This window comes from Cottoperca gobio, chromosome 4 (genome assembly GCF_900634415.1).
Source record: "Cottoperca gobio chromosome 4, fCotGob3.1, whole genome shotgun sequence".
Lineage (NCBI taxonomy): Eukaryota > Metazoa > Chordata > Actinopteri > Perciformes > Bovichtidae > Cottoperca > Cottoperca gobio.
Genome location: NC_041358.1, coordinates 11,512,572 through 11,529,757, shown reverse-complemented (window position 1 = coordinate 11,529,757; position 17,186 = coordinate 11,512,572). Strand labels below are relative to the sequence as shown.

The 17,186-nt window shown below is 38.4% G+C and overlaps 1 protein-coding gene across 1 annotated transcript in view; it reads left to right on the top strand.

Annotated features, from left to right (window-relative positions):
• The window catches only part of LOC115007430 (contactin-associated protein-like 4), a 93,571-nt gene extending 76,846 nt beyond the window's left edge, over nucleotides 1–16,725 (top strand). The window contains exons 18-24 of the mRNA XM_029430295.1: nucleotides 62–301; nucleotides 4,314–4,538; nucleotides 7,198–7,331; nucleotides 8,634–8,721; nucleotides 13,101–13,316; nucleotides 13,717–13,788; nucleotides 15,868–16,725. Of these exons, the coding sequence (XP_029286155.1) occupies nucleotides 62–301; nucleotides 4,314–4,538; nucleotides 7,198–7,331; nucleotides 8,634–8,721; nucleotides 13,101–13,316; nucleotides 13,717–13,788; nucleotides 15,868–16,064 (1,172 nt within the window). The 3' untranslated portion in view covers nucleotides 16,065–16,725. The remainder of the gene's footprint in view (nucleotides 1–61; nucleotides 302–4,313; nucleotides 4,539–7,197; nucleotides 7,332–8,633; nucleotides 8,722–13,100; nucleotides 13,317–13,716; nucleotides 13,789–15,867) is intronic.
• Nucleotides 16,726–17,186: the final 461 nt, after the last annotated feature.

Here is a 17,186-nt window from a genome sequence, read left to right as displayed (position 1 = left end):
TGTCAAGTCGAGTGTGTTGGTATGAGTGTATCATGTGTATAGTGTTTGTTTTTGTTGGCAGGAGGCACTGCGTCCAGACAGAAAGGCTTTCTGGGCTGCATCCGCACTCTGCAGCTGAACGGAGTCACTCTAGATCTGGAGGAGAGGGCGAAGATCACCCCAGGGGTCCGACCTGGATGCCCGGGCCACTGCAGCAGCTACGGCTCACTCTGCCAGAACCAGGGTCGCTGTGTAGAGAGAGCCAATGGTTTCTCCTGCGACTGTGACCAGTCAGCCTACACGGGAGCCTTCTGTCATAAAGGTATATACGTTCAAATACACACACACATCCAAAGACTAGAGCCTTTATATCAGTGGTCTTCACTATTCTTTACGTGAGAGCCTCATTGATAGGACAAAGTCAATAGGAGAGCCACTTTTACCGCAAAGTATGAAAAGCACATCTGTTTATTAATCTGTCATCCCACCCAGAACATACAATATGAAATGCAGCCAACCAATGCATTCAATAAAAGCAGGATTATCTTAATACTGGGATGATGTTGTCAAACTCTGCAAACAATATTTCTGCTGAAGCCAAAACACAGTGTTTCACAATGTTTGAGTCTGAGAAGGTTTTTTTTGCCCGAGCCAAAATCCATGCGATCTCAAAAGATGTCTCCGTTAATCTTTCAGCTGTATTAGTTGTCATGTGTACGAGCCTTTGTTGTCCAGAAAGAGAAGAAAGCTGCTCCATTTCTTTTCTTTTTTTTTTACTAATTTCTCTTCCAAGTGCGTAAATTTTGTTGAATTTTGGATGCGTCGTTTGGAAATGCGGCTCCAAATGACTTCGCTTGAAACCAGAGCGGGTTTGTTTGCACATTAAGCACGAAGGGTTCGACTCGTGGAGGACAAATACAAATTCCTCTGTCCACTTGTCTTGAAATATCCTATGCTCGTCTTGTATGGCTCATACCTTTCTTTTTTAACGAGAGCAGCTGTTGTCTGTCCACAAACCACATCTCCAGCATCTTCCTCTCAGCTGTTGATGCTCCAAAGACAAATATTAATGTTCCTCGTTTGTCATACTTTGTTTCTGTCCACCTGGTGTGTAACTATTTTTTAATAAGAAATCGATCCATTTTACGCCTGTAGAAACACGAGCTAACTAGCATGAAATGGTGAAACGTGTAAACCGGAGCCAAGCTAACGCGAGTATGAAGTGCCAGGTTTGTCGTAGTATCCTCCAATTTAAATGTTAACATTTATCGATATAAATTATTTTTTAGCAAATGTCCATATTCACAAGCATGCTTATGTTAACATATTTTTAGCAAGCTTAAGTTTATTTATTTATATACTAGCCCACCATGTATCTACCCGTCCAAGAGCATATTCGCCATTGTAGCGCTGATAGACCGCCAAAACTGGAAACTCTGCAGTGAGTCAGTGTTCCGCTGAGCAGGTTTAAATATCTTGTTTCTGGTCTATATTTGCATCTTTTTATTAATTATTATTATCTATTATTTGTATTATTTGTAGGCTAATAGAGCAGACACGTTCAGTGTTTTAATGGGTTATATGTATTAGCCCTGCTTGTTTTTATGAAATATCTGTATTGACTCCATAATCATATCTATCCCCCCTTTACTTAGCCCACTGCCATGCGAGCCACCAATTAAAGCTTGGCGAGCCGCGCAATGAGTAACACTGGTTTATATCATTGACGTTATGTCCCTTAAAATATCAATTAATTAAATGTTAAAGTCAATAAAGAACATCTTTGCTCCTTTTTCCAGTTTTTCAAATAATTTCTCTTTCAAGCTACTAGTAATATGAACTTTCATAATACGTATAGATAACATGATTTCAGACCTATGGTGCTTTAAATTCACTAAACATTCTCCAGACCAATCCCATTATATTTGACAGACAGATTTACACTCAAAAAAACCTTAGAGACACACGGTCTGTATCATCTTTCACATAAAAAGCAGTCTCTCCTCCAACTTCAAATTCTCCCATTTGGTTTTTGTCCCTACAATTACCATGACAATGTGCAGCAGCAGAAGACATGAAAGACCTGAAGTTCATTGTATGCATGTGTGCTCTAAAACAGCTCCCGACATTCATGGAGTAAAGTATGAAAAAAGGAATATTATTACTGGTATTGTAGGTTTTAAATATAACATTTATGCAAAAACTGCATTTTAAATAGCATATATATATATATATATATATATATATATATATATATATATATATATATATATATAAGCACTGTATAATGTCCCTATAATAGTTAGGTTCTGAAGAAGTGGTGGTGACTATAATAGTAAGATATTACGAGATATTAGAAATATTAGTAGAACAACAGTAGTATGTTAAGAACTCATGGTGGTGTTCCCTCATTCCTAAGTTAGTACCTTCATTTCATATTCATATTGTATATTGCACCTGTTACTACTCAACAATCAGTTTATAATATGTTCTCTCACATGGTATCAGTATGAAGTTTTGACTGTTTGATTTGAACAGCAGCCTATTCTGCTGTTTTTGTATTGCATTTTATTTTGCCAGCTCAGCTCTGTGCGTCCCATTCAGAGGCTCTCCAGACAAAGAGGGATAGGTTTTTTGCCAGTTAAATATGGCCGTCACATGCAGTGATGCATTAGTCAGACTCACAGAGGAATAACACACCTATAACAGGAATATCACATCCACTGCAAATGCTCTTGCTTTTCATGTGTGTGCAGTGTCTTTGGCATACGTTCAGTCAATTAATAAATGTTTATACTTAATTTCAAAAATCCTTCATTGAGTACGATACACATACATTTTATTTAATAAGACTAGAAACATGGGCTATTTTAATGTTGGCAGTCTTGAGAGAGTTAAGCAATCTCTGTTTGTACTTTACTCGTACGTCTAGCTACTTGCACATGCGTACGTCTAGAACTGTGGGGCTCTCCGGCTCTGCAGCAGGATGAATCTCACAGATTTTGTCATTTTAATTGAAAGCTTTTGCTACCAGAAATGACCAGCTGTAGCTAGCTAGTTTATTAACGAAGATTAAGATCAAAAGATCATGGTTTGGCTTAAAAGTGCAGAAGGTTTTGATTAATTTGTAAGCCAATATAGAGATTTATGTTACAGCTTTATATGACCAAATTATTATGACCAACACTGGTGCTTCAATGAGGAGGAGAGAGCAAAGATTAGTCGGCTTTCAGCAGAGGATCCTTCAGTCAGCAGACATTAGACTGACCCTGACTGTCTCTCTCACTCCCTGTCTGCACAGCTCGGCCTCTCCACGATCATTTGAAGTGAATCATAATGAGCCTATCCTGAAGGTCAAGCATAAAGATTATCTTAAAGGACTCTTCTAGCCCACCATGTCATTGTGGTGCATCGAGGGCTTGTTGGAGACTGTTGAAAGTCAACATAATTTCAAACTCCATCAGTACTGTAGAAATAGCCTATGCATTAAAGGAATCATTTTTGGGAGAATACACTTATTTGATTTCTAAGATGATAACACACTCATATTTGTCTGTTCTGCATCCATCAGGTGCTTAGCTTAGCACAAAGTTTAGAAACGGAGGGAAACGGAGGGAAACGGGTAACGTTGCTCCGTCCAAAAGTAAAATCTTCTTTCCAGAACCTTTAAAGCTCACTTGGTAACATGTTTTTGTTATCTGTAAAACCAAAGCATAACAAAAGAATTGTGCAGGTTATGTGCAGGAATCTTTCTTAGTATTACAATAGCTGGTGTTTCCAGGAAACCTGAACTGGAAGTCACAGCACCCACACAAGAAATCGTCCCACATATAACATGTTGGTGCTGGGAGGCGAATTGTGTTACCGTTGGAAAGAGCCAGACTCACGCTTACCCCGTTTCCAGACAAAAAGTATATTTCAAATAATATGAAACCATTCCGTCACAAACAACTTAAATTATAAAACGGCTCATTTAAAAGTGAAAAACTAAAAGAAGAGCTCATTCAACAAAAATATTGGGACTTTTGGAATGAAATCTAAAAGAACTACGGCTGCACATCCGGTTGAGCTGAAAGCTTTAAAGTAGTTTGCTGCTTGAAAGATTTGTTAAGGAAATAGGCTTCTAAAAATACTGGTTTACTTTTAGCTGCTGATATTATTTCAACTGTAAATACATTTGATTATATTTCCAGAACATTGAGCATTTAAAAGAACAGAAAAGTATTTTTACTCGGGTTATCTTTTGTTATTTTCCTCCATATTCTTCAATGACAAGTGGTTTCTTTGTACAGATGCAATAGAGAAGTTCACTCGTCAAATGTTTTAACTTTCAGAGGTTTCAGCCAGCTTTCAGTCATCAACATCCATCGCCTACAACCTCAAGGAGCCCTACGAACTGAGCAGGAACAGCAGCGCCTTGCCTTCCTACATCTACTCTGATGTGTCGCTGAAAGGAGAAAACATCTCCCTGAGCTTCAGGACCGGGCAGAGTCCTGCTCTGCTGCTCTACGTCAAATCTTTCTATAAAGAGTACCTGGCCCTGCTCATCAACCATCATGGTGAGGAAGACGCTGACATTAATTTTTATTTTCCTTTTAGTTTGACCTGATTTTAATTCTGCTACCCCTTTTATTGTCCCGCATTTGCTTATATTCAACTCTCCTCTCCGTTTCTTTCCCCCTGTGCATTGAGTCTGTCATGATATGCAGCCTCCTTCTCCATGCAGAAGAAAAAATGTGGCGCAGCTACTATTAAATGATAATTCTGCTTGCAGCATGGGGTCCCCCTTCCCTTGTTCTTGCATTGTGATTATTTATTGTGTTCAAATTTTCATCCCTCGCTTCACTGTAGAGCTTTAGAGCTCTAGTTGGCAGGGAGCAACGCCAGCAGAACTGCATAGCATAATAGGATTTGCCATTATCCGGTGTCTGAAACTTGTAAATATGGCTTAATTACACGTCATTTGTTTTACTAGCGTGAAGTTCAGTTTAGGTATAGGAGAAAACTTTTACATTTTGAACACAATTCATTGTCATGACGGTAAAAACTAGCAAACTGAAACTTTCCTTTTAAGGTATTAGTTGAAATGCATTTTTTTTTTTTTACAAATTCGGCTGTTAGTAGAAGTAACTTTCAGCTTTCTTTAATGACTGAGAGAAAGCCAAGCATAGGATAGCAGGTTTTGAATAGTTGATCACGTAATGATCTGGTATCTACACTCTTGCTGAAGTATCTAATTGAATCCCAGAGAGAGGTTTCTTTTTGATGCACAACAAAGTATATTCTGTTGCTGTTGCAGTTACTGGAGCCTCAGCTGCTGCACACATATATATTATCCAAGTTACTCGCTGAGACCCTGAAACACTCTTTGCTCTCTGCAAGATTGTTTTTATCATCAAGATGTGCTCTTATGATAGGGGATATGCTCTCTATTAGTCTGTGAAAAAGTACCATAGTGAGTCATAATTAGGAAAACAAATTGAAAAGGGCATTTGGATCTTAAAAAAAAAAGATAATTTAATTTCTGCTCAGCTGTAAATTCTGCAGACATCTCTAAGCGTTCAAATTATCTCAGCTGTGTGGAATTTATTAAAACTGTAAAAAAAAAAAGTGGGAAATTAATTCAATATCATGGAGTTATTCATAGAGATAACGTTTTAATCCTCAAAGTATTAAATGGTGTGTAGCTTCTTAATTCAGCAGCTGGTATGTCGTAACGTTCAGATAAGTGGATGAAATGTTCTTTCTTTGAAGGAGTGAATACATATCTTCTAAAGGCCCTGTCACACATATCCGTATGACAGAAACGTATGCCGGTGCATACCAAATATCAGCAATAGGTTGATATAAATGAAGGGTATGTTGTGATCGTTTGAAGGACGCAGACGCTACACACACAGCTCCGTATGGCAGAAACATGCCGGCGTATATAAAAATTAGCAAAAAATGTGTCAGAGTCCAAATACGTCCAACTTTTCCACAGCGGTGTTGTAGCTGACGTATACATAACGAATACATAACAAATTATTATACATATGTCAAACATTGATAGTTTATCACTTACTTATTTAAAACGTATCAGAGCGTCTGGACAACGGAGCTGGAAAAGTGCCATCTGGTTCACGTCATGCTGATGCTGGAGAACGGCTAACATGCTGAACGCTAGCTGTACTGTAGAAACACGTTTAATAAGTTACTCCGTCATCAGGCATAATCTTAACATAGGGTAGGAATAGGTTATCCACTCGTTATCAATACATTGGCTGTGGGATTCACCGTCAGCCGACGTAGCCTATAACTAACGTACCTCTAACGTAGTCACGTAGGTATTCACGTACTATATTTACGTAGGTAAGTATTCACGTACGTCTAACGTCACGTAACGTCTGCATATCTTATGAAGCACACGTCGGGTACGTCCGGTCATTTTGAACATGATCAAAACATCAGCGTTCAACAACGCACCTCAGCGTAACACAGTGATGCCTTAAAGAATACTACTTATACCTTATATCAACGTAAACCAGCGTGTTGCCCATATTTTGTATACGTTATGCATTCGTTGGGTATTCGACTGATACATTTTGTATAAGTAAGTGATACTCTATCAATAGGTTAGACATGCGTATCTGTATATGTATATGTTCACTTTTCCGATGTTGGACGTATTTGGACTCTGACAAATTTTCGTATGCGCCGGCATACGTTTCTGCCATACGGATATGTGTGACAAGACCTTAAGATGTTCAGAGCCAAGCATGTGGAATTTTTTTAGGTTTAAGTAATTCATTGATTATCAAAGAAAGTTAAAACTTGGCTCAGGTCTTTAACTTTAGACATGTTTGTAACAATCAGCAACATTGTGAAGATTAGGTCAGATTGTCTTTATTTTCTATCATTCATGGCATCTTTATTGTTGGTGGTCAACAATAAGAGTGTATAGTACAACTGATATAGTTTATTTGAGTTTTGAGCAGCAGTTTGTATTAGATCTGTTTTAAATATGATTATTATATTGCCCCTTGGGGACAAATAAAGCTTTACTGAATGTAATAATCTTGCACCTATATGTAATAATGTAGAGTAATAGAAATGTTGCTCTTCAAGTATATACTAAAAACAACAACAACACACTTTGGATTGCAACATTAAACTCTGTGATTCTCTATGTGCTTGCACTAAAGAGTAATATTGTATTGTTGTTTTGTGTTTGCAAAGATGAGCTGGAATTATGGTACAAATTGCACAGCAGCAGAGATGTGGAGGTGCTGAGGAGCAGAGCGACTGACTTGGCTGATGGACGTCTGCACACGGTGATCATCAGGAGACTGGCAGACATTGTCTCTGTGCAGGTACACACACACACAACAAATAATTAACGCGATGCAAAACAGATCACCGCAAACAAAGAGAAGAAAATAATATTTTGTAATGAATTTCACATGCTCAATCTTCCTTTTAAAATCTGTCAGACTGAGATCCACATGTTGTATTACATTGTTAAATGAGCCCACTGTTCACACTTCACTAAACACCTGATGAGAATGACAAGCAGACACTAACTGGGGCTGACGCTCGTTGTCATGTTATTAATATAAACTGCATGCTGATGCTTATTTTGAGACCCTGCGTTTAATGCTGCCACTGCAAATGAATCATGTAAAACCCAGCTTTCTTATGTTCAAAGCACTCATGTCATAATATGATGCAAACTTGGATAATACTCATAAACAGGAAGCTTTGTGCATAGGTGCGTTCTAAAGTCACTTATAACTTATAACTTAAAATGTAAGTAGGGATGTCCTGAGCCCTTCCACAGGGACAAGATCTCTGACCGCAGCGTGAGTGAATGACCCTGAGTCACAAAATACAAACACAGCAGCCAGTAGTAATTATTGATTGATTGACAGTAAGCATCAACAAGCAATCATTTTCAAATTATTACATTATCATAGAAAAAAAATCCTAATTAAAAGATCAGTCGCCTCGGCAGTGGATATCTCATATAGGACACCAACATGTCCACCGACTATTGGAGACCTAATAAAATATGAATTCATAAATGGTAAATTTCCTCTCTGTTATTAAGCTACTTTCTATTTCCACGTTTTTTTGTGGCTCCACTTTAGTCTCAGGTTGATCAACATTAGCAGATGTCTTATTGATGAATGATTCACTCAAGCCCAAATCTCTGCGTTTGCAAGCAATACATCACAAGCTCTTTTATTATAAAAGTGTCTGTGAGGCATTCATCACCTCAGAACCTGCTCCACTCCTCTGCTCAGCTACCGTGAGCCACTGCATCTCACAGGTCTATTGGTTTCCAGATATCCATTTAAATGTGCAGGTCAAAACAGAGGTTCAGCCTGCGGCTAGTTTTTCATGTTTAATTGAAGCCATTTTACTGTTTCTTTACAGAGCAGCCATTGTTAAAACACTTTTAACACAGTTGATAGGTCTTCTGGTAGAGTTCGCCCCCTGTGTTAGGCCTTCCCTGTCTCCCTCTAAGCTATCACTATCCGATAAAGCAGAAATGCTTAAAAAATATCTTTAAAAAAGCAAAACTGTCCTTGACAGTTTTTCGCTGGTATCTGTCTTTGCTTTCTTCTTGCTAAGCTTTTTCCCTTACAGATGTGACATACATTATTTTTCAGATCGACCACAATACCAAAGAGGACTTCAACTTGACAGCTGATGTGGAATTCAACAGCATCAAATCACTCGTTCTGGGCAAAGTGCAGGGTAAGTGAGGCTCCTGCACTTAGACAGACTCATTTGAATAACAGCACTGACATATTTGGACCCAATGCTACTAAACACTGTTCAGGAGCTTTCTGCCCTTCTCTATTCATCATGTTGGGTGCAGGGAAAGTAGCAGTCTGAACAATAGCTGTGATGCTTTTAAAAACAAGTTGACATCCATATTCAAATGGTCACAACGAGAGCACTTTACTGTCGAGATGCAAAATAAAAACCTTAGAAATGACTAAAGGTGGAGCCACCCACTTAAGTCCTTGTTATGTGGCATTAGATGCATTTTTAGACCCATGTGTGTAGGTAAAGTTTTTGTGCAAATGACATTGTTTTCTCACTGATGCAGAAGTTCAGAAAATAGAGTGTATTTTCCTAAACTTTTATCTGTGTTTTTTGAAGCTGTGAGTAATACAGTCTTTGCCTGTCTAGCTGAGCAGCCTTCAGACAGCTGTAATGGTAATAACTTTAGAAAAGGTCCTTCACTTTGTATGGTAATGAGGAGAGATTGAAAAGAACAAATTACTTGGAAGATTGGAATCAGCACCCTGTGATACAGCATAACAACCAGTAAGTCTCAGCTGCTGTGGGTGGGATCAGACTAAACCAGGAAGTCAAACGGTACAGTATAGCCAGACAGAACATTTTACTTTCACATCACTTCTGCCATCGTCTACATGACGGATCTGTCCACCGCACGCCTCTCTTAAAGGGGAAAGACTTTGTACCATAGTTGTGATGATCTGCTTTTACAAACATGTGGGGCTGAGAATAGGGCGGTGTATCAAAATAGGATTTAAATTAGAAACTATTTTTTTTCTAAAAAACATCTCGGTGATTATGCCTTTCGATTAAGGTTTCTCTATAGTTCCTTAAACCTAAATCTGGATTTATACTTGATGGTAGGCTAAAAGCAATCTCACTGTAGAGTGTAGGTTTTCATTTAAAGTCAAATTTCACCCCCTGATATCACCACCACAGCAATTCATGGATTGTACATGATATCAAAAACCTAGGCTGAGACAATGAACTGCAGTAATACATTTTTTATATTATTTATTTATTTAGAAGTATATAAATACAAACTTTTACTATTGTATGGACTATGAAAAATCAACAAAAATATCATGCTCTTCTCAAACTAACATGTGGTGCACATGCAAATTGATGGTGATGCTGTTTTTACATTCAGCTCCTTAAATGTGTTTTGTTGTTGACCCAGGCCGTGTTAGTGTGTGACCCAGCCTTGCCTCTGCTGAGCCAGAGGACTAAGGCAGTCATATCAGTATCAGAGAGGCAGCAAGATGGTTAATATACTGTCACTCCCTGCCAGTGCTGTCATCCATCAGCCTAACGAATGGACCAGCAAGAATGGAGAGACTAAGCTGCGGTATAGAGTACGAGAGAGAGAGAGGCGGGATAGTGAAGAGAGGAGGGTGAGAAGGCACAGAGAGTTGGAGGTAAAGGGCAGAAGCTGGACAGTAATAGTCAGTTTGTGGATAAAAGGCCAGGCTGTCAGTGTGGGGTTTGACTGCTCACACAAACTTCCTTCCCACAAATCTTGCTTAGTGCAGGCTGTATTCAGCACTTTTAACACCTAATAATTCCAGTATTTATTTGTATGATATTCAATAGTTTATCACATAGTCCTACAGTATACTGTTTCTTTTACAGACTGTATTTTTTCTTTAATCTTTTTTTAAAGAGAAACTCCATAAAAATGTAAAAAAGCAAAGCTGGGAGATGTTTGAGCAGCTGAGCATTGTAAAACATACTTCATTCAAACTCAACAGAAACTAAATAAAACTCACCAAAACAATCGTAGTTAGTTTTTCCACTATTCCAACAATCACCAACTTTGGTTTGGATGAAATAAACCCTTAATTCAACAGAGTTAGATGTGGAAAGATCCCAGCTCTACGCGCAGATGTCTCTCTCTCTCTCTGCCTGCTGTCCACTGAGCAACGGCTCTCTCGTTCTTCAGAGGCAGATCATTAAATTGCCGATATAATACCCGATCTATGTGTGCAATCTCCCAACCCTAACGTGTGTGCGCATGCATGCTGGGTAAAACCCTTTTTGTTTTTACTTAAAATACCTTGGAGACCAACTCCCTCTGCCTGCATATGCTTTAATTTATTAGGAATAAAATGGTGAAACTTTGAGATGGAAAAAAAAGTGTGTCTTCTCAAACAATGGAGAAGAATATCGTATGCAGTGAGAGACCATCTAATGCTACGACTCTGACTTAAATCCGTTGTTTTATTAACCTTGTCTCCTTCTTGCAGGCTGCTCAATAGGTATACATGTGTCATTATTATAATTTAAAGTCAAATTATTTCCTACTGCTCAGAAGATCACATTCAATTTAAAACTTAATCAAAGCCTGATCAAATATACGGCTCATAAACAGCTCTCTCCAGCCAGGCCACTGTGCAGTGTCTCATTAATGTGGTGAAAAGTTGCTTCTTTCTGGTAATAACTTAGATGAGTGGCAATGATGTGCTGTGTAATCAAATTGCACTGCAGGAATAATTGTAGTTCACACTGACATTTATAGCCATTGAAGATTTTATTTAGCACCTGCTGTCTCAGATAGTGATGCAAGTGAGACACTGTGGAAGTTTCTTAAGGTGAAAACGTTTAGTTTTGACAGCTGAGAGGCAATCTAACAAGATCTAAGAAGTTGTACCAAGTCACATATCCGTCATCGGGTAAACATTTGCACTTTGCCAACACTTTGCTCCATGAAAGTATTTGAAAACTAATGACCAGAAATGTGTTGAACTTCGCTGAGGACACTCGTGGTCCCAGAAGATGAATGCTAATATTTTGGTGACAACTTTAACCTTTTCCTTTTAAAGACTAAAACATACAATTGTACACACAAAATATAATAATCTAAAAGGCAGATTACCATGAGCAGTCTTGCTCCAAATGGAATAAATTATTTAGATTTTAATGATCCAACTGCCTCTCCTCGGCCACCATTACTGGTAATTGAAAAGTGTCTGTTGTGCAGTTTGTTTCACCCAGAACCTTCATATTGTACAGTACAATGTCATTTTATTTCAGTGTGGCTTTATACTTGTTGCCTACCAGCTGTTCATTAAAGCTACTATATGGGGTGTTTTACCATAACAAGGTAGCTTTCATTTCAACATGTTTTAGCCCGGCTCAACTTTGGGATCTCATGGATCTCTTATTGAAACTGGATTTTCACTATCATATATTATTGTCTCCGCAGTAGCCAAAAACATCAAGCCCCTATCGACACAGCCCCTTGCATCCTTTTAACCCAGTGCTGTTTATGGTCTGAAGGCCCACTACGAAAGAGAGGGTGCTGATATCTTGTCTTAAACCTTCGCACTGGCAGAAAGAGCAAAAGGCCTACGGATGGATCCGCCAGACTCTAGAGGTCAAACTCTGTCAACAATCAGCTAGTCTCCCCAGAAATAATTTTCATATTGGTCAATTCAGTGCCAGTATTAAGTGCAGATGCAGGAAGTTGCATTATGTACTGTTGCACTGAGTACAGAACATATCGTGTTTTGCTTTGATGCTTTGATGCTTGACCTGTTATTCATGTTCCTTCTTATACAAGTAAGATGGGACATGAGTTAATTTTGAATGACTCCGCGCAGGCGATAGCTGAGTCCAGAGACATTATGTTTTTCAGGTTGTCAGTATGTATATATGTATCGTGAGCGCGATATCTCAGGAACAACTTGAAGGAATTTCTTCATATTTTGCACAAACGTCCACTTGGACTCAAGGATTAGAATTTGGTGCTCAATTTTGTGACCTCACAAAACAAGTTTTTGGCCATAACTCAAGAATTCATACAGTAATCATGATAATTACCCCAAAATGTCTAATACAATAAAATGAGGAAGTTATGACATTTTGGACAGAAATAGATATAAACTGCAACTTGACTGGTTGGTGGAGGAGTTCAACCGCCAGCTGGTAATTATAGCTTACATATGTAACCATGAGCTTTTATTTAACTGTCACAAAGTGTGTAAATTGCCTACCCTCCCAATACCTTCACCATACTGCAGGTAGCATGCATAATTATTAAAGAAATATTGTTTAAAAACCTGGCTATTTAAAGTTCAAAAACTTTGCCTTTGAACATGGTGTGTGGTTTTTCAGTATCATCCACTATCAGTGTTATATTTGGAAAATAATATCCAGAAGCGTCAAAGTGGATATTCAAATGATTAAGATAAAACTTGTCATCACGACTGTGGCCTCGCCAAGCTCAATCACTGTTGTATTTGAAATGTGTAATTGGAACTTGCTGATAACAAATGTGTCTTCTCACTAAGCCTCTCCTGTCTCTGTGTTTCTCTCTCTATGTTCAGAGTCTGATGAGATGGATGCAGAGCTGGCCGGCTTGGCCTCTCTTGGGTTCACTGGCTGTCTGTCAGGTGTTTGCTTTAACTCCATCAGTCCTCTGAAAGCTGCTCTGCTGCACCCTGACAGCCCTGTGATCGTCAGCGGCCCATTGGTCCAGTCGAGCTGTGCTTCCTCCTCTCCATCCAATCCCTACGCGGCAGAAACAACACATTCCTTATTAGGTACAAGGAGCAGACTCAGCCCTTATATGCTATACTATATATATATATATATATAAATCTCATTAGGTAACCAGCCCACCCCTCTCCCTTTCTGGCATGCCTTTAATAGCATTGTATGGGCTCATTGACCATCCTCGTCGTTAAGCAGACAGAGTGATGGCACTACGACAGATGAGATTAATCGGACAACTGTAGTGAAGTCCTTTAAAGCTGTTCTGAGGCTTTCACTGACTGCACTGACACTATCGGTCCTTACCTTGTCGTTCTTCCGTTTTAATGCTATTACACTTTTTTTTTAAACTTTTTTTTTCGTCTTTGCTCTACATTCTTTCTTCTCTGTATCTTTGTTAACTCGCTTTTCTGGACTTCTTTTCTAATGTTCATTATTTTTCTTCAACAGACCGACCTAGTTCAGTGGATCCCCGTCAACCTTTAGTCAACGCCATCAGGAGTGACTCGGCTCTAATCGGAGGTAAGACAATCCATCTCAGCATGAGTAAGAACAATTAATTAAAATTAAGTTGACTCAAAACTTTATATTTGGGGAGGGATAGGAAGGATACAATTCTTGTTTTCAGCAGGATACAAGTGAATAATGAGAGAATAATATTGATCTAGGTTGCTGAGGAGAAGAAAGCGACAGTGAGGATGAAAAATGTGTTTGCTGTTTAATGAGAAGATTTTGGAAAAGCATAAAAACTTTGCTCACAAAAGGATTTTAGACTTGTGTTAAATCACTTTGATGCAGCGTTGAACTCAGTCAAGCAATATTTTGTGTCTCAAATTTAGTTTGCTTTTCAAATAAAACCAAAAGCTTGAGTGACATAAGTTTAAGGAAATCACAGACCAAGAAAGATGTGTGTAACGCTCCTGTCTTCATAGCGATCGCAGTTTCTTTTGTCAATTTCTGGTCTATTTTAGATTTAGATGAAATGCCAAGAGGGATTTAAGTGACAAAACCAACATTGTCCTAAAACAATACACTCTGTTATTACTGGATGCATTACATGCATTAATTACCCAGGATCTAATCTGTATAAAAACAAATAAGTCTAGTAATTAATCTGTGGTTAAGTGATATAAATTGATGTGGCATGAAGTAGTATTTTGTTTATTTCTTATTATTTTTTATTTTCTGTCTTTTTTTGGTCTAAACTTTTGGACTAATTGCTTCATGTAGTCAGGAGTTTTCCACCTTTTTGAAACATAAGGCCCATTTCTGATTGTTCGAGGACCACCTTCTCAAATAAATGATAAAACATAATGAAAAAATTAACTGGGCTGCAAATTTGTGCTATGCCACTGTACTAACCAAAATAAATATTACCCTCATCCATCACTGCCTACAATTACGAAACCAAATTAAATGTGTTCTTCATCATATTTCCTCACTACATGCTTTGGAGCTTTTTACTGGCACAGGGTTGTCTCCCTCTATGTCTTTCTTAATTTCAAAAACTGCTAAAACATGTTGTCACTGCATGCAAGGAAACGTTAGCTAGCTCACAGTGGCCAAACACATTTGTCTCTAACTGATGATGTGTTGTCATTGAATGCATTTTAATTTCATTGTGAATTCCTGAGCACAAAGCTTTGTATATTACCCAAAAATATATATTTTATTACATTACAGGTCATTTAGCAGACGCTCTTATCCAGAGCGACTCACATTGAACTAAGTACAGGGACAGTCTCCCTGGAGCAACTCAGGGTTAAGTACCTTGCTCAGGGGTACACTGGTGGCAGCCTGGTAATGAACTCCCGACCTTCTAGTGTTTTGTTTGGAAGGTGTACCACTAGGCCACCACCACCCTATTTTATAATTTAATCTAACCATTTGGCATTATCTCTGTGGCCCACAAGATGACCATTGCTATTTAATTTGTTCAGGTTTTTCCAGTGTTAGTTGGAGTTTGGATTTAAATACTTTGATACAAAAAAGTGCAGTCACGCGTAATATTCTTGTCTTCGTCCCTCAGCACTGCTGTCACACACTTCCCTGTTGGATGTCTCATTCATAAAGATGTAAGAATGTTCATAATGCAATTGTTTGTATTATTGGCCTTTCCAACAGAAGCCAACTGGATTTATTGATAATATAACCACAATTTGTCATTTAAACATAGTTGTGTGTGTGTACATATTAAACACGCTGGATAAAATCTGTTAATTTGTGAGCTTTAGAGGTGTTCTTTTGTAGCGAGCCAGGCTAGCTTCTAGTCTTAGTGCTAAGCTCGGCAAACTGACTCCACCTATAGTTTAATAGTTAAAGGTGCCTTTTGAAATGTTCTTGTAACGAACAAAAGTTATATTTACATTGATTGTTCCCCACAAAAACACATAGCGTGCAACCCTCGACATTACCGCCTGTAGATCAGTGGAATCTTGTCAAAGCATTGACTGCGTTTTACGTCAGCCTTGTGCGCTTGCCTAAGACAACGGACGGATGCAGTTGTCCAAAATGAACCTATTCTTGAAGAAATAAGTTTACAACTGAAAGCCAAAAATAACCTGGTTACTTGCGCTCATGCATGTGATATTATTTTTTTAGGTGTGATTGCCGTGGTGATCTTTGTCACCGTGTCCGCATTGGCGATAATGGCCAGATTCATCTGCAGCAGGACAGAGACGTATCAAAACCAGGAAGTCAAAGCAGCGCAGCCTGAAGACAGCCAGGAGTTCCCTTTCAGCAGCCAGGCGGACTCTCGGAGCGCTCCCAGTGAAAACCAAAAGGAGTATTACATTTAGCAGGACCCCCGACCTCCCACTGACCTAACAGGACAGAGCGGGACAATTCACCAACAGCTCAGTGCTTCACTAGACACACGGAGCCCGGGGCAACTGGTGGACCAATAAGATGTGAAGTCAATAACAGAACAGCTTATGATTTATTTAAGTTCCTTCCTGCTGTCATTTTGAGGATGTAAATATTTATAAATGGTAATTTGTGTGCTTATAACAATGTTTCTCTGCCCTATTGAAAATAGTTTATTAAAAAGGAACCGTGCAGAATTGATGTGTTGATCAAAACACAACTTTGCTCCAGTTAAACTTTTGAACTTGGTGTTAATTTATAAAAAGCACTTTTTCTACGAGGATGATAAACCTATGAAATTTGAGATGTCAGAGCCATACAGTATATATGTCCAAATATGGGAAGGATGACCAGAGGATTGACCTGCGTGTTCCACGTCTACACACAAGAGCTCAGCCAAAGTCTCAGAATCAACTCCAATCCATCTGTTATAAGTGAACATCATTTCAACACCTGCTGTATATACAAAATTAAAGACACTCTAAAAAGTTATCGTCCACACTTTATTTGAGTTAGTCAGAAGCTTTTTATGTTACTCGCTTTGCTTTTTCTTTACATCATGAGCAAAATAAAAACTTTACAATGATAATGGGATTTATTTTTGTACGTTTACTTCCTACATCAAAATCTTTTCAAGAGTGACGCTTATACCGCACAGACTGCAAAACAGTGACTGTCACTTCCTTTACCCTGCAGGTATTTAATGTGGTTCTGCTGAAGCCCTAATATACGTCTGCCTGACAGGTAGACTGAGAGATCATTAGAATGGGAAATGGAAAGGATTGAAGAGAAGCTAACAGGGAGATTTAAATAATAAGTCGAATATTAATATTAGATATTTATATGTCACTGTTTTTGCAATACTTTGAATAATAGGTGGGATTTCTTATTTTAGGAAACAATGTTGAAATTGCCTTTCCCCTATCTTAGTATGGTTTCATGCTCAATGACTTAACCTCATTACTGCTGAGTTGAGGGTGTATTTGTTCTTTAATTTACACTCTAACAGCTGTTTTTAATATGTTTATAATTTTCCATATGAACAATTGTCTCTT